The following is a 27,804-nucleotide window of genomic DNA, read 5'->3' as shown; positions in this document are numbered from 1 at the left end:
AATAGAATTGTTAAAAAAAACGTCCCATGAATTAACATTTATGGGAAAACAATGATGTGAAAATAAATGTCAATTTTTGGCAAAAAGAAAAATCATAATTTGTGGACAGCCCAAAAAAATATGAATTTTACAAAAATAGAATTGTTAAAAAAAAGCCCAGTAAATTAAAATTTATGTTAAAACAATTATATGAAAATAAATTTGAATTTTTGGCAAAAAGAAAAATCATAATTTGTGGACAAAACAAATCTATAATTGACGAAAATATATGTATTTAAAAAAAAGTCCCATAAATTAACATCTATGGAAAAAAAATCATGTGAAAATAAATGTGAATTTTTGGCAAAAAGAAAAATCATAATTTGTGGACAGGCCAAAAAAATATGAATTTTACAAAAACAGAATTGTTAAAAAAAGACCAGTAAATTAACATTTACGGGAAAACAATTATGTGAAAATAAATGTGAATTTTTGGCAAAAAGAAAAATCATAATTTGGGGACAAAACAAATCTATAATTGACGAAAATATATGTATTTAAAAAAAGTCCCGTAAATTAACATCTATGGAAAAAAAAAATCATGTGAAAATAAATGTGAATTTTTGGCAAAAAGAAAAATCATAATTTGTGGACAGGCCAAAAAAATATGAATTTTACAAAAACAGAATTGTTAAAAAAAGACCAGTAAATTAACATTTACGGGAAAACAATTATGTGAAAATAAATGTGAATTTTTGGCAAAAAGAAAAATCATAATTTGGGGACAAAACAAATCTATAATTGACGAAAATATATGTATTTAAAAAAAAAGTCCCGTAAATTAACATCTATGGAAAAAAAATCATGTGAAAATAAATGTGAATTTTTGGCAAAAAGAAAAATCATAATTTGTGGACAGGCCAAAAAAATATGAATTTTACAAAAACAGAATTGTTAAAAAAAGACCAGTAAATTAACATTTACGGGAAAACAATTATGTGAAAATAAATGTGAATTTTTGGCAAAAAGAAAAATCATAATTTGGGGACAAAACAAATCTATAATTGACGAAAATATATGTATTTAAAAAAAGTCCCGTAAATTAACATCTATGGAAAAAAAAAATCATGTGAAAATAAATGTGAATTTTTGGCAAAAAGAAAAATCATAATTTGAGGACAAAAAAAATGAAATTTTACGAAAATAGAATTGCTAAAAAAAAACAATCCCATAAATTAACATGTATGGGAAAACAATGATGTTAAACTAAATTGTATTCCCGGCCCCCCCAAAAAAAATCATAATTTGGGGACAATAAAAAAGGTGGCCCTTACTACTCAAAAAACCTTAAAATACCAAAATAGTGAAAGTGTAACTTCCTTATACGACTAAAACCCAACTAAAAGTGCGCCGCTTGGTGGAAACAAGGCTTCATATTAGTGACGTTGAAAGTAGCCCTTGTTGCATTGAGGAGAGGGTTCACGGTGGGGTCACGGTGGGGGAAGAAAAAAAAAAAAACCCTAAAAAGGACGGCACGACAGGTGCACGCTGTTCAATACATATCTCTGTAGATTTCCTGCAGGAGCGGATGCAGCGACGTGTCCTCCGTCTTTTTGATCTCCTGCACCAGCTGCGCATGTTCGGTGACCAGCTGCCGCAAATCGGCCAACTTCTGCAGAAGTTTGGGGAAGAGGAAGGCGTCGTCCGGGTGGTTGGCCAGCAGGTGGAGACGAAGAACTTGGACGATGCTCTCTTGCATGCGCTCGATGTGGCTCACGTTCACCAGGCCAGGGCGGTCTAAAATGGGGAGAGTTGGGCGAGGGGAGGCGGGGGCATTAGAGTGAGATTGAAATTTATGTTTTAGACTGGTACCGGTCTGTGGGTCATTTGGTACCGGGCCGCGCAGAAAGAAGAAATAAGCCGTTGATTTTAGGAGGGGGAAAATGTCAGAACGTGTGAATTAAGAAAAAAGTTTGAACTTTGGAATATAAAAATCCAGTCTCATTCAAGCTAAAGGCTCCAAATTATTTATTATTATGATTATTATGATTATGATGATGATGATGATTATTATTTTAATATTGTTTATTATTGTTATTGTTACTGTTATGTTATTTTTTATTATTATTATTAGTTCTATTTTTTATGATTGTTGTTAATGCTATTACTATTATTACTGTTACTATCATTACTATTATGATTATTATGATTATTATTATTATTATCATTATTATCATTAATATTATTATTATTATTATTATTATTATTATACTTTTTATTATCGTTATTGTTACTGTTATTTTATTAATTGTATTTTTTATGATTGTTGTTAATGTTATTACTATTACTATTATTACTATTACTGTAATTACTATTATTATTAACATTATTATTAACATTATTATTATTTTAATATTGTTTATTCTTGTTACTGTTATTTTATTATTTTTTATTATTATTAATTGTATTTTTTATGATTGTTGTTAATGTTATTACTATTACTACTATTATTCTTACTATCATTACTATTATTATTATTATTATTTTAATACAGTTTATTATTATTATCATCAATATTTATTATAATTTTTATTATTATTATTATCTGTTTACTAATTCTTATTCATATTCATATCCATATTCGTTTTTTTAATTCTTATTCTGTTTTTATTTGTATTTGTATTTTTAATTTTATTTTAATTTTACTTTTTCTTTTAATTTTAATTTTAATTTTAATTTTAATTTTAATGTTACTTTTAATTTTATTTGTATTTTTATTTTTATCATTAATAGTTATTATTTTTATCATCATAATAATAATAATAATAATAATAATAATAATAATAATAATAATTATTATTATTATTAGTAGTAGTAGTAGTAGTAGTAGTAATATTAGAATTAGTATCACTATTACTATGAGTATTATTATTATGATTATGCTGTGTTTGTTTTTGTGTGTCTGAGCTTACCTCCGCAGCAGATGATGGCGGCCACAAAGAGCGCCAGATCGCTGTCGTCCAGCTCGAGGGCGTTAAACCTGGTGGCAAACTGGAACTTGGGCTCCATCATGTCGCTGAAGGGTCTCCGCAGGCTCTTGAGGAACTCGCGCGTGATGAATCCCGAGCCGTACGCCACCAGCAGCCCGTCCTTGTTCATGCACGAGGCCAGCAGGGCGAAGAGCGCCTCGTAGACGCCGTACTTCAACAGAGTCACCTGATCGTTGAGGTCCAGGTCGGAAAAGCCCGGGACCGACTTGGCGAATTCCGTCAGCTCCGTCACCGTTTCCACCGAGGTGCACTGGCAGCAGTGGAAAAGGCGCACTTCGGCCTCGCGGTCCTTCAGGACCCCCGCCGAGCCCACCATCTTGGTCACCAGGGTCTGCTCCGCTAGCTGCAGCGTGTCCATGTCGTGGATGACCAAAGGCTACCGACAAGAAGCACAAGTGCACGTCCGATATCACGTCAGGCTCAGACGGCTGATTGTACTTGTGTGTCTTGTTATTTTCGGACACTTCATGAAATTTCCCAAAATTGAAAATAATAATATCATATCCATCCATACTATCAATCGTTCTTCCATCCAGAATTCCAGCTAGCTAGCTAGCTAAGTGACCAATCCATCCATCCATCCATCCATCCATCCATCCAGCTAGCTAGCTAAGTGATCAATCCATCCATCCAGTAACCCATCCAGCTAGCTAGCCAAGTGATCAATCAATCCATCCATCCATCCATCCATCCATCCATCCATCCATCCATCCATCCATCCATCCATCCATCCATCCATCCATCCATCCATCCATCCATCCATCCATCCATCCATCCATCCATCCATCCATCCATCCATCCATCAACTAGGTAAAATTATCACAGAGGAAGCACCTACAAGCGATCATTCCTCAAGATGGTGAAAGAAGAAGGCTACGTTCCTCATTAAGTGTTTAATGCTGATGAAACCAGCCACTCCATACCATCAAGCCATCAACGACCATCACAAAGGTCAAAAAAAGTACTTTATTATACAGTACAGTTTATTTATTTAATTATAATACCATAGCATATTTATTATACATAAAATAAGGTATATCGTGTGTAGTTTTAAGGCTTAGAAAAGTAGAAAATTATGTTTTATGGGGACCTGGCAACGGATTATTGTCATTTTAATGGTTTCCTATGGGAAATTAATTTTTGGGAGACACACTTTTCGCCTTACACACTGTCTGGGAAGCAATTAAGTTCGTAAGCCAATGTATCACTATATATATATATATATATAAAACAGTATATGTGCGTGTGCACCCCCTGCCTTTTTTTTCAGACTTTTTTCTCATTTGTCATTCTCATCGCTGCACATTTTATAATTTTTTTTTTGTGACCAAGACGGAAGAAAAAAAAAAGCTGGTTGCAACCACCAAGATAGTCATTTCACATCCGAGACTTATTTAGTTGAAAATTATGTTTTATGGGGACCTGGGAACGGATTATTCTCATTTTAATGGTTTCTTATGGGAAATTTATTTTTGGGATACACACTTTTCGCCTTACACACTCTGTCTGGGAACCAATTCAGTTTGTAAACCAAGGTATCACTGTATATTAAGTTTGAAGTTATTTGAGGGAAAGTGTGATTTTTTTTTGCCTTTTTTTTCCAGACTTTTCTCAGACTTTTTTCTCATTTGTCGTTCTGATCGCTGCACATTTTATAATTTTTTTTTTTTTGTGACCAAGACGGAAGAAAAAAAAAAGCTGGTTGCAACCACCAAGATAGTCATTTCACATCCGAGACTTATTTAGTTGAAAATTATGTTTTATGGGGACCTGGGAACGGATTATTCTCATTTTAATGGTTTCTTATGGGAAATTTATTTTTGGGATACACACTTTTCACCTTACACACTCTGTGTGGGAACCAATTCAGTTTGTAAACCAAGGTATCACTGTATATTAAGTTTGAAGTTATTTGAGGGAAAGTCTGCGATTTTTTTTTCAGGTTTTAGCTGTCATTGGATTTATTCGATGGTCTCACGTTAAAGGTCTCAGGGTTGATTTTGCAAAACCCTGACTTATCGTCATTCCGAGTTCGGGTTTGAAAAAGTGCAGGGACGGCGATAAAAATAATAGCCTGCCTCTATTTATGGCATCTTTGGCATCTCTTGACGCTTCGGTTTGCTACATATCATCTGTGTCGCCACGAGCTGACGGCGATTGAGACACAAATTGGGAGTGCAAAGTTGAAAATGTGCTAAGAGGTGAAAAAACTCCAGTAGGGGGCGTGGGAGGGTGTGTGTGTGTGTGTGTGGGGGGGGATATAGTTCAAGCGTCAACAAGAGTTGGCGACCTGTGAAGAAATCACCCGATGGATGGAAAGAAATCAATCAAAAGGGCCTTCTTACGGGGGTGCTGGTCTTCCCCGTGAGGACGGTTCGAGCCTTGGCCTTGTTCATGTTGAAGTTTTTGAGGTAGGCCTCGTAAATCTGCCGAGCGAGCGTCTTCTGGTCGGCCATCTGGGGGTCCTCCACCTCCCGCTCGCACGTCACCATCTCCGCCTTCAGTTTCAGCTTCTCCGATTGAGGCATCCGGCCAAAACGGATGGCTGCGTGGGAAGCAAACGCGGACCACTCGCTCAAGTTTGGAAATTGGAACAAAGGATCATCAAGCATCGGCGCCGTGCACAAAATTGGGGCAATTGGATACATGAAAAATACATTCATTCATTCATTCATTTTTATTTATGTGCGCATGCATGCATGTACACTTTTTATTAATTTACATATTCATTTTTTTAATTTATTTGTCTGTCTATTTATATGCATGTAATTGTTCATTTATTTATTTGTGTTTATTTTTTTATTTGTCCATTTATCTGTCTAGTTATTTATTTATGCGTGCACATATGCATGTATATATTTTATGTATGTATGTATGTCTGTCTGTCTGTCTGTATGTCTGTATTTATGTATGTATGTATTTATTTATTTATTTGTGCATGTATGTATACATTTTATTTATTTACGTATTTGTCTATGTATTTTTTTTGTCTATTTATGTCTCTATTTATTTATTTTAATTTATTTATGTGTGCAGGTATGCATGTACTTTTTATTTATTCACATATGTATTTATTTTTATTTATTTCTTAATTTGTTTATTTGTCAATTTATCTGTCTATTTATTTATTTGTTCATTTATTTATTTATGCATGCATATTCATGTACACATTTAATTTATTTATTTATGCATTTATTTATGTATTTATTCATGTATTTATTAATGCATGTACACATTTATTTCTGTATTTATTTATTTGTGTATTTATCCCCCTATTAATTAATTTATTTGTTTGCATGTATGCATGTATACATTTTATTAATTTATTTATGCGTGCATGTATGTACACATCTTATTTATTTATGTATGTATTTATTTATTTATGTATTTATTTGTCTATAGTACAATTCTGCCCCTTACAGGATGACAAAAAGCATTTACTTTTTAATTAATTTTTATTTTTTTTCATGTTTAAAGGGGGGGTGTAAGGGGACCTGAACGAGGTTTATTTATGTATTTTTATTTATATATTGATTCATTATTTTATATTTAATATTTTCAAAACGTTGTATTTTTTTATAATGTATTTGTAAATGTTTATTTTTTTATTTTTTTATTTACTTATGTAAAGTGTCCTTGAGAGTTTTGAAAGGCGCTTAGAAATAAAAAGTATTATTATCTATTTATTTATTTTTAATTGACAACAAAATACACGTGTATGAATGTATTTGTATGGTCTATGAGCCGTATGTACTTTTTAATTTTTTTTTTAATATTTTTTTTTCATGTTTCAAGGGGACCTGAACGAGGTTTATTTATGTATTTTTTTTATATATTTATTCATTATTTTATATTTATTTTTTTTTAAAATGTTGTATTTTTTGTAATTTTATAATGTATTTTTAAATGTTATTCATTAATTAATGTATTTATTTATTTATTTATCTAAAGTGTCCTTGAGAGTTTTGAAAGATGCTCAGAAATAAAAAGTATTATTATTATCTATTTATTTATTTTTAATTGACAACAAAATACATGAATGTTTTTGTATGTTCTATGCGCCGTATTTACACTTAAATTAAAAAATATATATATTTAGAATTAGCGCAACATCAATGCTAGTTTTAAGAGCCTATCTACAGCATAGTGGGTTAGCATTAAGCTAGCAGGCTTCTGCGAGACAAAAATAAACATGCTATGGTGAAATACACAATGTCTAATTGCCCATTTTGTGAGTTAGCATTAGCATTAGCTAGCAGACGATTGTTTGACTAGCGTGAAGCTACTGGATTTTTGTAAAACTCGTTGGTTACATACTTATTAATCCTTGTCTTGTGGGTTAGCGGGGAGATAGCGAACTTTTAGAAGATTACTTGGTTAGCATAAAGCTAGCTGACTTATGCAAGACTAGTTTAGAGCTTTAAATGCTATGGTTAAATACAACAAATGTCAAATTGTCTTTTTGTTTTGTGTTTCGATAGAAAGTAAACATATAAATATGTCGGGACAGTCAGGCGACATCAACGAGAGTTCAAGTTAGCTCGTGTATCATTTACGGGTGGAAAAACAAAGGGCCAATATTAGCGCAGAATCTGTCCCGTCACCTATCACGAGACTGCCATTCCACCATTGTAACCCCCCCCCCCCCCCCCGTGCTTTTCTGTTAACACTAAAGTCCTAAAACTCAAGAATGACGCACAAATCTGTTAGCCATCACCTAAAAGAATCATAAAATGCAGGGAAAGCTCACCATAAGCGACATTGTGTGGATTATATGCGCAAAGGGTGACCTTGTTGGACGCCGCTGACCGCTAGCATGCTAGCAACGTCATTTTCTAAATGTGTTTCTAATCCCGATGTTGACCTTGAACATGGGTCAGCATGCCTACGTGAGTGTGCGTGTATGTGTGTGTGTGAGTGTGTGTGTGTGAGTGCGTGAGTGTGTGTGTGTGTCAACAGCAATGCAATAAACACCGCATCCATCGCCCCCTCGTAATAAATCAAATGTACAAGATAGAAATGCACAAGTGAAATATGAAAAAAAACATTTTTAAAAAGATTTTATGGCATTTAGAATTACGTTTGTTTCATATATTTAAAATAAATGTAATAATAATAATAATACGAAGAAAAATAATCTATTTCATTTCTAAGCGCCTTTCAAAACTCTCAAGGTCACTTTACAGTCAAAGGATAACTTTTTCTGTGGGTGAGCAGCGGTAGCCACACGTGCCAGCGTTCACTAAACCCGGAAGTAACTCAAATAGATAGCAAGCAAGCTAGCGAGCCAATAGATAGTTAATAATTAGCGAATAGATAGCTATTAGCTAGCGAATAGCTAGCTAGTAGCTAGCAAATAGATAGTTATTAGCTAGCAAATATATAGCTATTAGCTAGCGAATAGATAGCTAATAGCTAGCGAATAGATAGTGAATAAAGTGTCCTTGAGAGCTTTGAGAGGCGCTTGAAATAAAATGTATTATTATTATTATTATTATTATTATTATTATTATTAATAGCAAGGGAATAGATAGCTAATACCTAAAGAATAGATAGCTAATAGATACAGTATCTAGCTAAATAGCTAAATAGCCAGCTAGATGTTGGCTATCTAGCTGGCTGGCTAGCTATTAGCTATATATCTGGCTAGCTGTTAGCTATCTAGCTGGCTAGCTAGCTATTTGAGTCAGGAAACACATTATCTATCTAGCTATCTGTTAGCCAACTGGCTATCTCTTAGCTGGCTAGCTAGCTTTCTATCTATTTGAGTTGAGGCCATGGCTAGCGCTTAATCATTTTCAATACCCGAATGAGACACTTGAGAATGGCAGTGAATGAGTTAAGTTGCCAAAATCCAACCTCGGTTGATTTTCCGTCTCTAAAATGTGATTTGTTCGCGCTCTGAAGGTCGATTTCATGCAGTACTGAGGTGCCTGCACTTGCGCTCTTCAGGATATTAGCGCTAATTAGCCCCCTGGCACTTGTTGGCTATGAGTGGCGGTGTCGTTTTAAGTGCGCGTGCGGCAAAGTGTGTACATGTTTACAAAACAAGGGAGCTGCTCTTGCCTTGCCGGTTGTTTGGAACTCACCGTTGTGGGACATGCCCACCGACAGGCACTTTTGGAAGCGGCAGTATTGGCACTTGTTGCGATTCTTTTTTTGGATCTTGCAGCGACGCTCGCACTTGTCGTACTCCAGCTTGAGACGGATGGTGCGGCGAAAGAAACCCTGGGGGAGGTACAAAAAAACAAAACACTTAGCGTACTTACACGACAGTTTTTCTTTGCTAGCATCTTAACTCATTCACTGCCATTAACAAATTTATTCGGAAATTAAAAATATGACAGAGCGCCATTCCCGATTTTTTCAGGTTTTGGTTTACTCTTGCGATAAAGCGCTGGTCAGACCTGTGGCAATGTTTTTTTCCCTTCCGCGAAGTGGCAGCATTTCCCTTTTTTCCATGTTAGTGCTTTGTTACAGTTTCAGCTGTTGTTGAAGCGTTTTATAAATCAATGGACACATTTTTGCACGTCTGGCAGTGAAGGAGTTAATATATTGTACCATCTTAAAAACCAATATTAATATTTGTATTTATTTATGTATTTATTCATATACTTATGTATTATTTATTAATAAATTGTTTATTTGTTTATATGTTTATTTATTTGTCTGTAGATGGTTGTTTGTTTATTTATGTTTAAGGTGCTGTTAACATTTGTATTATTAATGGATTTATTTATATATTTATTTATGTATTTATTTATACATTGTTTATTTGTTTGTATGTTTCTTTACTTGTCTGTTTGCATATTTGTTTATTTATTTTTAATGTATGGTTAACATTTGTATTTATTTATGTATTTATTTATTTTGGTTTTTATTTATTTATAAATTGTTTATTTGTTTATTTACCTGTCTGTGTATTTGTTTGTTTATTTATCTACTTTTAATGTGCTGTTAACATTTGTATTTGTTTATGTATTTATTCATATATTTATGTATGTATTTATTTATTGTTTATTTGTTTATGAGTTTATTTATTTGTCTCTTTGTATATTTGTTTGTTTATGTATTTATTTTTATCGTGCTGTTAACAGTTCTATTTTCTTATGTATTTATTTATATAAATATTTATTTATATATTTACTTATTTATTTATGTATTTATTTATTGTTTATTTATTTATATGTTTGTTTATTTATTTGTCTATATGATTGTTTGTTTATTTATTCATTTTTAATGTGCTGTTAACATTTGTATTTATTCATGCATTTATTTATGTATTTATTTGTCTATTTATTTATTTATAAATTGTTTATTTGTTTATGTTTATTTCCTTGTCTGTTTGTCTATATGTTTTCATTTTTTTATTTTTAATGTGTGTGACATTTGTATTTATTTATTTATGTATGTATTTATTTATGTATTTATTTGTTTATGTGTGTGTGTATTTATTTATAAAGTTTTTATTTATTTGTCTGTTTTGTCTTTGTCTTTTCTTTACTTTTAATGTGCTGTTTTTTTGTCCCCGGGGATGATGGGTTGGACTCATGACACAATTGACTTTTTGAGTTTAATGGTTTACCGAGTTGCTTGAAAGCAACTCAAGACGTTTTAGCGGAACTGGAGGGCAAAGGTCACATCTACATGTATCTTTTTTTTTCCATGGAAACATCCTTTTTGCCGAAAGTTCACATTGCACCAAGCATGGTCCGATACTTACATTTTGCACACATTTGGAAACCGTCCCATTCCATCTACCACACAATGTCCACATTTTAAAGAAAATAAATAAAATTAAGTGTATGCAGCTTTATTTTTTCCAAAGAGGCATCACCCCCGCCCCATTTCATCATTTTCTGTCTATGGAATGCTGTCACATAGACTGTAAATTTGGCTGAAGTGGTCATGTGGGGTCATGAAGCCTGTGACTACCACGTACGGTTCCCTCAAGCGGAATTCCAATTAGTTCACGGAAGCGTCTGGAAGTTGTCAAGCCGGCACCCGAACGCATCACAAAACGTATATACTGTAAAGAGCTTAAAAAACATTTTGTGCTCCCGTAGTATGAGGAAACTGGAAGAAAAAACTGAAGTTGAAAGATTTCATGCAAAAAGTATAATGCTGGCGATACCCACCCCCCCCCTCCAAAAAAAATAATAAATCCTCTCGACATTCATTTGTCGACGCATGAGGAAAATGTGGCATTGCTAATAGCTATCTATTTGCTAGCTATTAACTATCTATTGGCTTGTTAGCTAGCTTGCTATATATTTGAGTTACTTCCGGGTTGAGTGAACGCTAGCACGTGTGGCTGCCGCTGCTCACCCTCAAGAAAACTTATCCTGTAACTGTAAAGTGACCTTGAGAGTTGCGAAAGGTGCTTCGAAATGAAATGTAACACGAAACCCGAGCAGAGACGTGATTATTTGTTTCAATAATTTAAGTGCGCAGTTGTCGTCGGCGTCGTAATCTTCTCACCTTGCAGCCTTCGCAGGCGTGAACGCCGTAGTGGTAGCCCGAAGCGCGATCGGCGCACACTCGACACTCCAAGGTGAGCGATGACGAGGACGACGACGGGGAAGGCGAAAAATCCTCCTGGCTTGCCGCCACCCCATAAACCACCGACGACGACGGGCTGGACGCTGGCGTCAGGGCATCTGCCGAGCAGTAAAGTGTTACATGTGATTACGCAGAAGCAACTAGTCCATGGATAAAGTTTTCTCACACAAAAATAGTTCACCCCCTTATAATCGAGAAGCTTTAAAGGACAACCGACATCACTTTTTTGTTTCCTAACTGACATCAGAAAAACGTTTTATAGCATTAAAATACCCAAAACACGCAGGCTGATATTTTTTGTCAAATGCAAAACACCAATAAAAATGAATTCAAGCGTTCTAAAACTGCCACAAAACTGGGGATTTTCAGAAAGTAGTTAGATAAATAGATAGAAAGTTAGCCAGCTAGCTAATAGATAACTAATAGCCAGCTAACTAGCTTGTTAAATAGCAAATAGAAAGTTAATAGATAGCAAATAGATAGCAAATACATAGCAAGCTAGGTAGCCAGCTTGCTAGTTTGATAGCAAATAGATAGCAACTAGTTAGCAAATAGATAGCTAGCTAGGTAGCCAGCCAGCCAGCTAGTTAGATAGCAAATAGATAGCTAAGTAACCAGCTAATGGATAGCTAACAGCCAATAGCTAGCTAGATCGCCAATATGTTTCCGGACTCAACTAGCTAGCCAGCCAGCCATATAGCTAATAGATAGCCAGCTAGGTAGCCAATAGATAGCTATCTAGCCAGCCAACCAACAGATCTATGCAGTTATCCATTTATTTTTTTAATGAATTTATCTAATTATGTATTTATAACAAATGATAACATCTCTCGTGTAAGTTTTTACAGGTTATTTAATTATTTATTTAATAAAAAAAAATAGACAACTAGCTAGCATAGAAGCAAAATTGATAGACAAGAAAATAAAAAAACCACCACCATTTTGAAAACATTCATTTTCTCCTTGGCTAGCATGTCGCATTGTTCCCCTAAAATAAAATTACCAATAAATAAATACATACATACATAAATATATAAGTAAGTAAGTAAGTAAATAAATAAATAAATAAAATACAAAACCGATCGCCTTTGTCTGAATTTTAGCACCGTCTTCCCTAGTTGCGTAATTTAGCGGTGGCGTCCATTTTGTCAATTGTCCACCTCATCCGCTATTCAGGAGGCAACAGAAGCCTAGTTGATGTTTCCCGAGAGCTGCTTTGGGGCGGCTGTGGAATGCCGAGTTACGAGGAAGAACGAGGGAGCGCATAAAAAAAAAAAAAAAAAAATCAAGTCCAACATAAACCAGAAAGGAAATGGCTTGAAAACTGTCAAAATCAAGGATTTGATTGACACGCTGAGTCATCATCAACCTTTTCTAGTTGAGGCGGTGCTGCCGCATTCGGTTGCAGCAAATTAGGGATTAAAGGACTGACGCTTAAAAACAATCGCATCAAGATTACGCCGAGCTGCTGCGGGGAAACAACTTTGAAATTTGAGCACGGGTGTGGGCGCCACGGCGGGGTTGATTAGCCGACATCCCAAATAGCGGCCGCTCACGCCGTGTTTGCTCTTAACAGATTGTGCGTATTGTTTTTGTTTACCGTGGAAAATTTGGGTGAGAAAAATGACGCTGAATGTGTGTGTGTGTGGGGGGGAGGGGGTGTCTGAAAGTTATTATTAATTTTAATAAAATTTAATGATTAAAATTATTAAAAGTATTACAATTATTAAAATTATTATTATTATTATTATGTCTAGAAGAAATAGAGATGAGCATATTCCTCACCAAAGACTGTATGATTATTAGTATAATTATTATTATCATTATTATTACTGTTATTATGTCTCAAAGAAATAGAAATTCGCATATTCCTCACCAAAGACAGTATAATAATGAAATAATAACAACAATAATTACAATAGCATCAATTATAATAATTATTATTAGTAGTAGTAGTAGTCGTCTTATTATTATTATGATTATTATTAGTAGTAGTCGTGTTATTATTATTACTATTATTATTATCATTATTACAAGTAGTGGTCTTATTATTATGATTATTAGGAGTAGTAGTGGTGTTATTATTATTATTATTATTATTATTATTATTATTATTATTACAAGTAGTGGTCTTATTATTATGATTATTAGGCGTAGTAGTGGTGTTATTATTATTATTATTATTACTATTATTATTACTATTATTATTATTATTATTATTATTACTACAAGTAGTGGTCTTATTATTATGATTATTAGGAGTAGTAGTGGTGTTATTATTATTATTATTACTATTATTATTATTATTATTATTAGTAGTAGTAGTAGTAGTAGTCGTTTTAATGTTATTATTATAATTATCAGTAGTAGTGGTCTTATTATTATTATTATTATTATTATTATTATTATTATTATTAGTAGTAGTAGTAGTAGTAGTAGGAGTAGTAGTAGTAGGAGTAGTAGTAGTGGTCTTATTGTTATTATTATTATTAGTAGTAGTAGTAGTCTTATTATTATGATTATGATTCAGATTTTTATTATTATGATGATGATGATGAATATTCTTATTATGTGTAGAAAAAAATGGAGCTGATTATGTTTCTAACCGAAGACGGTGGAGCCGTCCGAGCCGTTGCTGGACGAGTGGTACTCGGGGGCGTCGTAGGAGCTCAGGGTGCTGCTATCGATGGACTGCGAGATGTCGTGGAGCTCCTCCATGCCGCCAATGAAGGCGTCATTGCCGCACAGCGGGCTTCCCAGCATGGAGTCCTCCAGAGGCGACGGCGGACGATAGTGACTCTCAACGTCCACCATGGCGGCGGCGGAGAAGCTCAAGGTCGGCCCGCCAGGTCACTCACTCACTCAGGCTGGAAGAGATGAGGGAGAACAAAACAGTCAATGTTTTTGTGTCAGGCTAACGACGAAAAGCAAAGAGCTCTTCCAAGGCAGGTGTCCAACTGGTGGCCCGGGGGCCAGCCCCAGGCCCGCCAGGCGCGTGTGGCTGCCGTTGCTCAACCACAGAAAAACTGATCTTGTGACTGATTAGTGACCTTGAGAGTTCTGAAAGGCGCTTATGAATCTAATGTGTTATGATTACTATTACTAGACAGACCAACGCTTGGTCACATTTGACCATGTAGCGGTTTGTTTCCGACATATTACGGTTTGTTTTTGCTAGTTTTTACGACCCTGAAAAGTACACGTGACGTCATGGCGAGACAAGGATTTGGGTTATCAAGGAAATACCAATGTCATGTAAAACTTTTGCTTTTGCCGACAGTCGAGAGAACAGAGGCAGCTGAAAAGTTAGCTAACGAGATACGCAGAAGGAAGAATCTAGGTCACTTTGGGCTAGCTTGGGGGGCTGCGCTAGAAGAAGAGAATCGGGGGGGGGGAGGGGTCTGCGGACTCGGACGCGATCAGACGTGGAGAGGCAATTTTTCGATGCGCTTCTTCCACCTGGTAGTCAAAACTTGAGACCTCCGCGTGGAAACTAGGTCAGTCTTCGGTAAGCCCCTTTCATCAGGCGCAGTTAAGTCCATCAAAGACGGGGAAAAATATGGGGGAGGTTTGGGGGGGGGGGGGGTGCTACAGAGTTGTCTGATGGCAGCTGCCGCTCATTGTCGTAGTCGGCTTGAAAATTTTTGCACACTGGTCGCCTTGAGTTTGACCTCAACTCGTCTTTGCCACCGCAGCAAATGACAGGCGGTCATGCTAGGGGCGCACGTTCGCTCAGCGCTAACTCTCCCTTCAAAAACAAAGCCTCTGTGGGGGAGATATTTACCCTTCATTACCCAAAAAAAACTCTAATGTTAATACAAGGGAACCGCAGTACACATTGATTCCGTTTCCATTCATATCAATGAGAAATGTGGCTTTGGTTTGCAAACATTTCAGCAACAACAACAAAAATGATAACCCACAAATATTGGATTAGCCTTTATGAATAATAATAATAATACATTTCATTTATCAGCGCCTTTCAAAACTCTCAAGGTCACTTGACAGTCACAGGAGAAGTTTTTCTGTGGGTGAGCAGCGGCAGCCACACGCGCCAGGGTTCACTCAACCCGGAAGTAACTCAAATAGATGGAAAGCTTGCTAGCTAGCGACCCAATCGATAGCCAACAGATACCTAGCTAGATAGTCAATAGATAGTTAGCAAGTTAGCTAGCTAGCCAGCCATGTAGCGAGCTAGCCAGCCAGAGCTGTAGTCTTGGAGTAGAGAAATTTAAATTTCACAGCAGCAAAGTGATGAAAGGAAGAGGAAAGGAAAGAAAGAAGTAAAAAAAAAAAACGGTGAACAATCAAAAAATAAAGAAAAATAAAGTCATGTAGCATGTAGTGTTTTCTCGTGCCACTGCGCAAACTCCTTAACCCTGACATGTTGTGTAACTAGATAGCAAAAATCACTAGCTTGCTACCTAACTAACTAGCTAGCTACTTAATTAACTAGTTAGCTAGATACCTAACTAACTAGCTAGCTTTGTACTAGCTAGCTAGATCCCTAACTAACTAGCTAGCGATGTATCTGGCTAGCTACTTAATTAACTAGCTAGCTAGATACCTAACTATCTAGCTATGTTATGCTATATTAAGTAGCTTGCTAGTTAGTTAGGTAGCTAGCTAGCGATTTTTGCTATCTAGTTACACAACATGTCAGGGTGCTGCTGTGAGTTAGTTAGGTAGCTAGCTATGTATATATCTAGCTAGCTACCTAATTAACTAACTAGCTATCTACTTAACTAACTAGCGATATACCTAACTAACTACCTAGCTATGTATCTAGCTAGTTAGTGAACTAACTCGCTAGCTTGGTATCTAGTTAGCTAGTTAGGTATCTAGCTAGCAAGAGACTTTATTAATTAATTCCCAATGGGTCTGTGTAAGCTCTCAGTCGTACAGGAGTGGTCCATCGATGAAAAGGTTTCTTCAGCCGTCATCTGTACAGAAGAAGTACACCTTGAAAGAAGTACAGATGACGGCTGAAGAAACCTTTTCATCGATAATTCCCAGTGGGAAAATTCACGGTCTCCATTCGCAAAAAGTCAATAAGTAAACACACAAAAGCAAGCAATAAGCAAAAAGTCAAAAACAATCGTATGAAAACGCGCAGTAACAAGATCCACTTTAAAATGGCCGCCAGTGGAAAAAGACAAATGGCTGAGATGATTCTTTGCTGGAAATGTCCATAATTTGTCAAAATGAATGAAATGAACATCAGTTTTCTAGTGAATACACCAGCAGCGTCAATGGGGAATGATCACGCCACTCTGCCCGACCACTGATTGGATAATTGGATTGACTTGACATTCTGGCAACCGATCAAGATGGATCAATTTCTAGTTTTCAGTGAGTCATGTTACAATAAACTCAGATGACTATACAAGCGTGTTATATTGCTTATTTACCCCCACCTCTTCATAATGTGGACTGCGGGGTGTTATGTCAACAGAGACCCAGTGCAAACATGGCCTTCTATTTAAATAACATACATACTTTTCTTAGCCAATGACCTCATTGCAACCAGACGGCTTTCTGCGTCGATGGCATTCAGAGCGAGAATGGACAGAGCACACATTTTCAATGACAGAACTACGTTGGTCTGGAAAGTAAAATATTACAAAATATCGATTTATCATAATCATAATCCATTCAATTTCAGAATCAGAATACCTTTATTCGTCCCGCAATGGGGAAATTTTAGAAGCACCTTTCAAAGCTCTCAAGGACACTTTACAGTCACAGGAAAAAATGTTTTTCTGGGGGTGAGCAGCGGCAGCCAGACGCACCTGCGTTCACTCAACCCAGAAGTAACGCACACACATTTAACTCTGAATTCCGACTTTTAACTCAGAATTCCGACTCTTAACTCTATATTCCCATTTTTAACTCTGAATTCCGACTTCTAACTCTGAATTCCGACTTCTAACTCTGAATTCCGACTTTTAACTCTGAATTCTGACTTTTAACTCTGAATTCCGACTTAACTCTGAATTCCAATTTTTAACTTTGAATTCCGATTTTCAACTCTGAATTCCGTGTCTTTAACTCTGAATTCCGATTTTTAACTCTGAATTCCGTGTTTTTAACTCTGAATTCTGACATTTAACTCTAAGTTCCGATTTTTAACTGTGAATTCCGACTTTTAACTCAACATTCCGACTTTTAACTCAGAATTCCAACTTTTAACTCTGAATTCCGACTTAACTCTGAATTCCAATTTTTAACTCTGAATTCCGATTTTTAACTCTGAATTCCGTGTTTTTAACTCTGAATTCTGACATTTAACTCTGAATTCTGATTTTTTATTATGATAATTATTATGATGATGATTATTATTATTATGATTATGATGATGATGATGATTATTATTATTATTATTATTAGCTATATAGTAGTTCGCTAGCTAGCCAGCTTTCTATCTATTTGAGTTATTCCGGGTTGAGTGAATTCTTTTTTGAAAAGAAAAAGAAAAAATGCAACAGAACCGAGAACTGACAGGAAATCACCCGACAAACACAATCAACCAAACACAATCACCCTACCTTGGCTTTCCGAAAACGTTCCCTCGACCAAAGCTGACATCCCTGTCGTCTTTTTTCCCAAGAGCGCCTGTGACACGGTTAATGTTTAAACCTCAGTTCCTGTCGAGTCACTCCTGACCGGCTGGCGAGGAGCGCAGAGGTCACATGGCGCTAGCCCCTCAGAGCGCGACGATGGGCCGACACGGCGCGCGTCGCCTGATGATTTGTTTAAAGGACAACCGACATCACTTTTTTGTTTCCTAACGGACATCAGAAAAACGTTTTATAGCATCTAAAATACCCAAAACACGCAGGCCGATATTTTTAGTCAAATGCAAAACACCAATAAAAATGACTTCAAGTGTCCAAAATCTGCCAAAAAAATGAACCCGGAAGTGGCCAGTTTCAGAAGGTCCCGCCCCCTTGTTCGTGGTGTCACCCCAAGCCTTGCTGGAGAATCAAAACAATGGCTTCCGATTCGGAGAATATGCTTTCTTGTTACTCCTCCAGTTTTGAATATGTTTCAAATAGTTCTGAAGAGGAAAGCATACATGTTTGCAATTGATTGAAGAATTTATTCCGTGCCATTTTGAGGTATCTGGGGGCGGGCAATGTAGCACCAAAAAGAGGCAGAAATTGGCGACAAAGCTCAGTTTAAGGAATTAATCAGACCGTTTCCACAGGCTGATTAATTCCTTACACGGAGCTTTGTCGCCCTCGTCTGCCTCTTTTTGGTGCAACACGAAATTTTCAAACCAAACAAGTACAACAAAATACAATGACGTGATGGAAGGACTGCTACAATGTGTCCTTTTTTTCGGTCAGGGGCGTTCCTTCAGTGACGTCACGTACGGACTCGTCACGTACCCCAAAACAAGACTTCCGGAATATTCAGCGAGAGTCTTAAAAGGTAAAATATAGCTACATGCGGTGGAATCTTTGTAAAATACGCTCAGTAGAAGTCATTTGAAGCCATTTTCCAAATGATTGACACAACTTGTCCGGAGACGTCGGTTGTCCTTTAAGGTCTCGCCTCACTCATCTGGGACCACCGTCCCGCCAGTGTAAACACCCAAGCGGCTCTTTATCATGCGGCGCTGATACGCCTTGTCGTCATGGCGACGGCGCAAAGGGCAAAGGCGTCGAGGTGCGATTGACATTGGACTTTAGAGGCGGTGATTCAAATGGGAGGCGCGATAGCCGGTTGCTAAATCATTATTTTATGAGTTTATCATTTGAGCAAGAGTCAGTCAGACAATCCATCCATTTTCCAGTCGGACTAAAAACGAAAAGACTTTGCATCGGAGCATAGCAATTTCTCGGTTATTATGCAATGCTGTGGGGTCATTTGGGGTCATTTTTCAAGAACCGGTGAAAACCGATTGGATTGGATTGGATTGGATTGGATTTGCCTTTATTAGTCTCACAGTGGAGAAATAACAGCAAATGTCCTTGTATCAATTCTTGACAAAACGCAAGGCAAAAACCACTTCTGAGTGAGAACATGAAGTAAAAATGGGCAATAAATAAATAAAAAATAAGACGCAGTTTAGCCATTTTGATTCTTTACACTCTATTTTTCTCCACATTTCTAATTTATTGCGCAATAATCTAATGGTAACGTGAATTTGTTTCATATTTAGACTGAATTTTGGGAGGGTTTGGAGCGGATTAGGGCATTTAGATGGAAAACGCGTCTTGACTTAAGAAATGTTCTAGTTAAGAAATTTCTTCCGGGATATACAGTAAAGTCTCGTTATATCGATATCGGATATATCAATAGTCCCGGTTATATCGATACTATTTCTATGCACGCACGGAGAAAATTACATGCAAACAGGGTCGGATATATCGATAGTCCCGGTTATATCGATATTTTTTCGGACTCCCTTGAATATCGATATAACGAGACTTTACTGTATTAATTTCTTAAATCAGAGAGAGAACGTGAACTAAATAAGACACAGTTAAAATTCATTTTTATTGTTTACACTGAGTTATTTTTCTCTCTCCACATTTCTCATTTTTTGTGCAATAATCTACTCGGAACATGAATTTGTTGCATCCTTAGACACATTTTCATAAAACATTCATTTCAGAATTTTGGGTGGTCTTGGAACGGATTGGGGCATTTATATGGAAAACGTGTCTTGACTTACAAAATTTTCTTATTAATACTTTTTTTCCTATACAAATTAATTTCTGAAGTAAGAAAGAGAATGTGAACTAAAAATGTCCAAAAAATAAAATAAAATAAAATAAGACCATTTTTATCGTTTACACTCCAAGTTGCTTTTTTTTATAATAATAATAATAATAATAATAATAATAATAATAATAATAATAATAATAATAATAATAATAATAATAATAATAATAAAGTAAATAAATAAAAAAATGAGCGCCTTTCAAATCTCTCAAGGACATTTCTCATTTATTGCGCAATAATCTAATTCTAACATGAATTTGTTGCAAATTTAGACACATTTTCATGCTTCATAAAACATTTATGTCTCAATTTCGGGAGGGCTTGGAACGGATTAGGGCATTTACATGGAAAATGCGTCTTGATTTACAAAATGATCTAGTTAAAATGACTCTAGATATGCACCAAATTCCTGTTCATGCTATTATATGCTTTCTGATTCTGTTTTTCATGCTTCATAATACATTGATGTCTAAATTTTGGGAGGGCTTGGAACGGATTAGGGCGTTTACATGGAAAATGCGTCTTGATTCACTAAATGTTCTAGCTAAGCAATGTCTTCCTGTACATATTAATTTCCTAAGTAGGGGTTCCGCTGTAATGCAGAATGCCTGACTCAGCATTCAATACAAAGCACCATTGAGAGCTTTGTTTCCCTAAATAGCTAAAAACAAAACAAAAATCCATCGAGTCCATTGCCAACGAGGCAGGACTGGATTTTAATGAGTGGCGTTACTCAACATCTTACGTCTGGACACAAAAAAAAGCGACGTTACATAAACCCCGGCGGACTCTGACCTCTACGTTGACAGCGTGGTCATTGCCGGAATGAGAAAGAAAACGGTTGAAAAACCAACTGGCGAATAAGATTCAAACTCACAACCTCACAGCTGTGTGACGTAAGCATACAAACGTATACCACTTATGTCACCCGAACTGCCAAAACAATTTACCTGGAGTAGATTTGGATTGAACGGATGGAATAAAAATCACACTTAGAGCTGGCTATCTAGCTAGCTACCTAACAAGCTATCTATTTGTTATGTATTAGCTTACTATCTGGCTAGCTACTGTAGCGTTCTACCTAGTTCACACCACATTTAAAGGTTAACATATGTAACACACGCGCATTTGTGTTACCCGCTAACAGGTAACCACGACGACGGGAATAGAACAACCCGTTGGAAATCATCGCAGACTATTTTTTTTCTCGTGGTTCTAACTCTGAAAAAGGACAACCAAAATAAATACATACATAAATAAATACATTACCTAGCTGACTACCTAGCTAGCTATTTGCTATCTATGTGCTGTCTATTAGTTATCTGGCTAACTAGCTGACTATCTAGCTTGCTAGCTACGAGCTAGCTATCTCACTAGCCAGCTATTAGCTATCTAGCTAGCTTTCTATCTGACAAATTTGGGTTAAGTAATTGCTGGCGCGTGTGGCTGCCGCTGCTAACCCACAGAAAAAAAAATCCTGTGACTGGAAAGTGACTTTGAGAGTTTTGAAAGGCACTTATAAATCAAATGTATTATTATTATTATTATTATTATTATTATTATTAATATTATTATTATTATTATTTATCTAGCTGGCTAGCTAGCTCTCTAGTTAGCCAGACATTAGCTATCTATTTGCTCTCTATTACCTGGCTATCTGTTAGCTATCTAGCTAACTATCTATTGGCTATCTATTTGCTATCTAGCTACCTATCTATCGTTGTATCCTTGAGAGTTTTGAAAGGCGCTATAAATACAATGTATTATTATTATTATTATTATTATTAGCTATATTAGTTAGCTAGCTAGCTAGCTTTCTATCTATTTGAGTTATTCCGGGTTGAGTGAATGCTGGCGCGTGTGGCTGCCGCTGCTCACCCGCAAAAAAACGTATCCTGTGACTGTAAAGTGACCTTGAGAGTTTTGAAAGGCGCTTCGAAATGAAATGTTATTATTATTATTATTTCTAAACTCAATGCCCCCCCTCACCCCCCCACAGCTAAAAATAGCGTCAATGTGACCATCACAATGAAAGCATCAAGTCTCTGGAGCCAAATGTTTCCATATAACGTCGACGCCAGCTGTTATGTGCCAAGGTTCAGCAGCCGCCGTGCTGTGGCAAGCTGAGGACTATGGGGGCAGCAGACAGCGGTGGCGCAATGGTGCAATAACCCCCCCTCAATAAAAAATGGCCAGGGGCCATCAGATGGGAAGTTTCTATTTGCTATGACAGCTGCGTGCAACTCCGGTTACATTTTCCAGCGTGACGTCGGAGCGCCGAGCGGTTTGATTTTGTCGCATCACGTTTTTTTAAGACGTCGAGTTCGGGATTTTAGCGGTTGTTTTTTTGTGCTAGCGGAAATTTTGGTGATACAGTGATACCTGGGTTTACGAACCGCTTGGCTTACGAACTTTTCGGTTTACAAACGTTAAGTTTATGAAAATTTTACCTTGGCATACGAACTATTTTTTGGGATACATACGGAGCTGCCACAATGTGTGATGTGTCGTTTGCGAACGAGCCCGTTCTCTTAATAAGAAAATGGTAGCCGGCTTGTTTTGGTCCTCTATTTCCCGCCCCCAGTCGTCGGTTAAAGCCACGTGATTGGTCAAGAACGCAGCAGTGAGGGGAGGTGGTTTAAACATTAAAGAGACAGGCAGACGACAGAGAGAAAGTGAGAAAATGGATTGCAACTTTGATAGTTCAAAGGCAGAGTGTAGACTGCAAGGTTAAATTATCTATTTCAGTTACTTCCGTGTTGAGTGAACGCTGGCGCGTGTGGCTGCCGCTGCTCACCCACAGAAAAACTGATCCTGTGACTGTAAAGTGACCTAGAGTATTGAAAGGCCCTTAGAAATGAAATGTGTGATTATTATTATTTTATTAATCATTTGCTAGCTACTTGCTATGTATTAGCTAGCTGGCTAGCTAGCTCGTCAGCTATCTATCTATTCACTATCCAAATGACTGGCTATCTATCTGGCTGGCTATCTAGCTAGCTAGGTATCTGTTGGCTATCGATTGGCTAACTAGCTAGCTCTCTATCTATTTGAGTTACTTCCGGTTAGAGTGAACGAACGCTGGCGCGTGTGGCTGCCGCTGCTCACCCACAGAAAAACTGATCCTGTGACTGTAAAGTGACCTAGAGTATTGAAAGGCCCTTAGAAATGAAATGTGTGATTATTATTATTATTATTATCTTGTTTGGGTGCCAATAAAGCACTGGCCATGGCCTCTGGCTATGTTTTTTTTTTCCTTTCCACAAGGGGGCAGCATTTCCCTTTTTTACATGTTAGTGCTTTGTTCCTCCGCTGTTGTTAAAGCGCTATATAAACCAATATGTATGTATCGCATTGTATTTTGGACCACCGCCTTCATTTCAAGCTCATATAACTCCAGACCCATATAACTTAGGAATTAACTCTTTTTTTCTGGCAAAAGAAGAGAGTCTAAGGTTTCTAACGCTGCATTGAATGTTTATGTCGTCCTAAAACTCAATATTCTATGGGTCCTGGAATTGGAGTGACAATGACAAAAACACATGTCTAGCAGTGAATGCGTTAATAGCGCACGTCAGCTACGCTAGCTAGCGTAAATCCATGACGGGTAAAATAAAGAGTTGAGAACTAATACACATTGAGCATCCAGTGACCCCTTTAGGTGTTCATTAGCGTGGACAATCTCCTGGAGAGCTGCTTATAGTTAAGTCTGGCTGGAGGACCTCAATCCCCTTCCCCGTCCCACAAGGACTTTAGCGTAAGGAAGGCTCAGAGGGGGGCAGCGCCAAGGGCAAACGCAGCTACGAGGTGGGCATAATATGTGGTATACACAAGGCTCAAACTGTGAACAGGCTGTCAAATAGCGGCCGGTTAATCATCATTTTGCGATGGAAACGCTTATTAAAACATATTTTATAATAATAATAATCATACATTTGATTTCTAAGCGCCTTTCAAAACTCTCAAGGTCACTTTACAGCCATAGGATCAGCAGCGGAAACCACATGCGCCAGCATTCACTCAATCCGGAAGTAACACAGATTGAAAGCTAGCTAGCTAGCTAATATAAGATAGATAATAATAATAATAATAATAATAATACATTGTATTTATAATCGCCTTTCAAAACTCTTTAGGACATAGCTAATAGGTAGCTAGACAGATAGCTATATAGCTAATAGATAGCTAGCTAGACAGATAGCGAACAGATAGCTAGAGAATTATAATACAATTCATTTATAAACGCCTTTCAAAACTCTCAAGGTCACTTTACAGTCTAGTTTTTCTGTGGTTGAGCAGCGGCAGCCACACGCGCCAACCCGGAAGTAACACAGATAGAAAGCTAGCTAGCTAGCTAATCGAAGATAGCTAATAATAATAATAATAATAATAATAATAATAATACATTGTATTTATAATCGCCTTTAGAAACTCTCTCGGACATAGCTAATAGCTAGCTAGCCAGATATCTATATAAAATTAAAATTAGATATCTATATAGCTAGTAAATCAATAGCTAGCTAGCCAGCTAAGCATAGATACAATAATAAATAAAATACAATTATAAATAGTATACTACGAATAATACTATAATAATATAATACTATACGATGTATAGGATAGTATACGATGTCGATCTGTTGTTTTTATGCAACATTTTCTATTGAATACTATTATATACCAAACTACTTAGAGTTCATTTATAAATAGATAGCTAATAGATAGCAAATAGATAGCTATCTTGATGACATCACATTTCCTCAGACTATATTATCCGCAACGGCTAATGGTTAGCAAGCAAGTCAACCCCAGAACGACTTAACCTGCGAGCAAAAAGCACAACAGAAAACATAATGTAAACATAGACATTTTAAACAGTTCATAAGTGACCAGATTCTACTAGCTGGCTAGCGACTAGCTAGCCAGAGATAAATAATGCTTTTTCAACCACTTTTGGGCCATTAAAATACTGGATAACTTTGCAACAAATGTTGAAAGTTGTATGCTTGTATCGACATGGTTTTGTTTACGCTTGAAACAAATTGCACAAGTGTCATAGTACGCGGTAAAAATGTGGAAATGAACAATATTATTATTGTATAACATTTATTATTTTGTTGTTTCGGTCTTTTGACTTCAAGATGACGCAGCGAGAATGGCTGACTTTACAGCAGCTCCTGTATTTTGTTTTTCTACTTCTTCCTTTCCTTTCCTTTCCTTCTCCTTGCGTAACTTTGCTGCTGTGAAATGTAAATTTCTCCACTGCGAGACTAATTAAGGCTAATCCAATCCAATAATACAGCAAATAGCTAATACGTATTTTGGAAAATGTCGCATAAAAATAAAAATAAAAATAAAAATAAAAATAAAAATAAAAATAACAACAATAATAATAATAATAATAATAATAATAATAATAATACATTACATTTTAAGCATCTTTCAAAGCTCTCAAGGTCACTTTACAGTCACAGACAAGCATACGTACTATAATAAATAAAATACAATGACAAATAGAATACAATAATTAAAATACAATTATAAATAGAAACAATTATGTGATGAAGACCATAAAAAAAATTAAATTAAATAATTAAAAAAAACAATGACCTGTCCCAATGCAGACATCTTTTTCGTGCTAAGTGCCGGCTTGCATAACTATGTAGTTTGGTCTAACAATAGACCTCTTTCTGCGCTCACCTCAATCCTAAACATCTGAAATGTTTCTGTCATGGAGAAAGAACCTGATTGTCCAGTTACACCACATGACTAAAAAAAAAAAGAAATACTGCGTCTCATGTTGCCTTTTTTTTAAAACATCCAACTATGTAAATGCTCATTTTAGGGGGGCAGACGCCAATAATACAAAGTAGCCTATAATGTTATTTTCCCATCATCCTCTTCAGAACCATTTGAATCATATTCATAACTGGATGAGTATCAAGAAAGCATCTTCTCCGAATCTGAAGGCATTATTTTGATTCTCGAGCAAGGCAAGAGGTCCTGGTGTGACGTCACGAACAAGGGGGCGGGACCTTCTGAAACTGGCCACTTCCGGTTGCAAATTGAAGTACTTTTTAGACACTTTAAGTCATTTTTATAATATAAGTGTTTTGCATTTGACTAAAAATATCATCCTGTGTGTTTTGGGTATTTTAGATGCTATAAAACGTTTTTCTGATGTCAGTTAGGAAACAACAAAAAAAAATGGTGTCGGTTGTCCTTTAATATTGAGTACACATCTTCAATAGATCAACTACAGTTGTTCTTTGAATTGAATTACGGTGGTCCTCCAATGACAAACTCAAGATACGTCAACCGTTTCCTTAACATTGTAAAATGTTGAAAACATGAATTTGAGTTTTTTAAAGACTTTAAATACCTAAAGACTATTATATACCGAACTATTTACAGTTCATTTATAAATGTTATACGTTTAGTGTCATTTTTATCATTTTATATTTGGTATTATCGATTTTTATTACTGTATAACTGACCTGTACCCTTAAACATACTGTATAATTTAAAAAAAAAGGTATGGCAGTGGTGTCGTAAGTACGAGTCGGATAGGTCGGATGTTACCTGTATTTTCCAAACATACTGTTGCTATGCACATATTCTAAAATGTACTCATGGCTTTCCAAGAGCTGAGGGGGGATGCACTAACTGGCTGAAATCACTGAGCACTGAGAAATCACCTGCTTTCGATTTACGTACGCGTGCAGCAACAAAAAACAACAACAACAATAATAACAATAATAACAATAAAAAACGAAATCAGATGAAACGTGCCTGCACATCCCAAAGCTGTAATTAAGGCTACATAAGTGCGCCCAATCAGGTGCACGACAAAACAACATTCCCAAAGTGCACGCGGCTGCGTCTAAAGTTCGCGTTTCAAAAAAGTGACCAAAAAAAAGATGTCTTACCTTGAAAGGAGGAAACTCCAACCGGAACCAGCATGTCGCCGGGGTGTTTGTGGACGAGAAGCGGTTCAATAACGGAGACGAAGCCGCGGGGAGAGTGCAGCCTAGCCCGCCTACGTCCTTCTAGTTTCATCCCCACCTCCGACCCTTCCTTGCTTGCCTGCGCGCGCTGCTGTCAAAAAAGGGGGAACCGAACATCCGTACAAAAAGCCAGGGACGTCCGAAGAGACTCACGCCCGCCGGAAGTGATGACATCAGAGTCCGAGCGCCAAAACCCGCCTTACTTCCGCATCCGAGAGGGACACACCTACAATTTCAACCAATGGGAACTTTCAATTTATCAAAGTACGGCCCCTTCAAAAAAGAAAACATCAAAGAGGAGGGGTAGGGGCGAATTGAGACGCCCACTCTCATACTTCCAAAAGGAGTTAGTGATGGGAATTCCCTCTCTTTTCAGACAGCCGGTTCTTTTGGCTCGGCTCACTAAAAAGATCCGGCTCTTTCAGCTCTCAAATGGCTCCTCAGTTTTTTTTTGTTGCTTAATAATAATA

The 27,804-nt window shown here is 36.5% G+C and overlaps 1 protein-coding gene across 3 annotated transcripts; it reads right to left on the bottom strand.

Annotated features, from left to right (window-relative positions):
- Nucleotides 1-872: 872 nt before the first annotated feature.
- Nucleotides 873-27,504, bottom strand: pparab (peroxisome proliferator-activated receptor alpha b). 3 transcript variants are annotated; one of them, XM_088995880.1, is made up of 8 exons: nt 27,488-27,504; nt 27,257-27,413; nt 14,198-14,458; nt 11,511-11,689; nt 9,119-9,257; nt 5,375-5,574; nt 2,952-3,405; nt 874-1,776 (listed from the first exon to the last, which is right to left on the bottom strand). In XM_088995880.1, exons 3-8 carry the CDS (start codon nt 14,403-14,405, stop codon nt 1,532-1,534), a joined length of 1,425 nt encoding a protein of 474 aa, XP_088852006.1. In that variant the 5' UTR covers nt 14,406-14,458; nt 27,257-27,413; nt 27,488-27,504; the 3' UTR covers nt 874-1,531. The 3 variants fall into 3 exon arrangements, with proteins under 3 accessions (XP_088852007.1, XP_088852006.1, XP_088852005.1); XM_088995881.1 differs by lacking the exons at nt 27,257-27,413; nt 27,488-27,504 and adding an exon at nt 18,140-18,224 and having other exon boundaries at nt 873-1,776; XM_088995879.1 differs by lacking the exon at nt 27,488-27,504 and having other exon boundaries at nt 27,257-27,471.
- Between the last annotated feature and the right edge of the window lie 300 nt (nt 27,505-27,804).

This window comes from Hippocampus bargibanti, linkage group LG05, assembly GCF_051943395.1.
Source record: "Hippocampus bargibanti isolate YZ-2025 linkage group LG05, ASM5194339v1, whole genome shotgun sequence".
NCBI classification, from domain to species: Eukaryota; Metazoa; Chordata; class Actinopteri; order Syngnathiformes; family Syngnathidae; genus Hippocampus; species Hippocampus bargibanti.
The sequence above is the reverse complement of the archived record's forward strand: the minus strand, read 5'-3'. Positions and strand labels throughout refer to the sequence as shown.

Bases quoted from the DNA above. Each gene is read 5' to 3' on its own strand.
- pparab (XM_088995880.1), bottom strand. From the start codon at position 14,405: ATGGTGGACGTTGAGAGTCACTATCGTCCGCCGTCGCCTCTGGAGGAC. The intron at 5,575-9,118 runs GTGAGTTCCAAA...CTTCCCACGCAG, and splicing joins GGTGGGCATGTCCCACAACG to CCATCCGTTTTGGCCGGATG. The intron at 1,777-2,951 runs GTAAGCTCAGAC...TCCCCATTTTAG, and splicing joins CGCCATCATCTGCTGCGGAG to ACCGCCCTGGCCTGGTGAAC.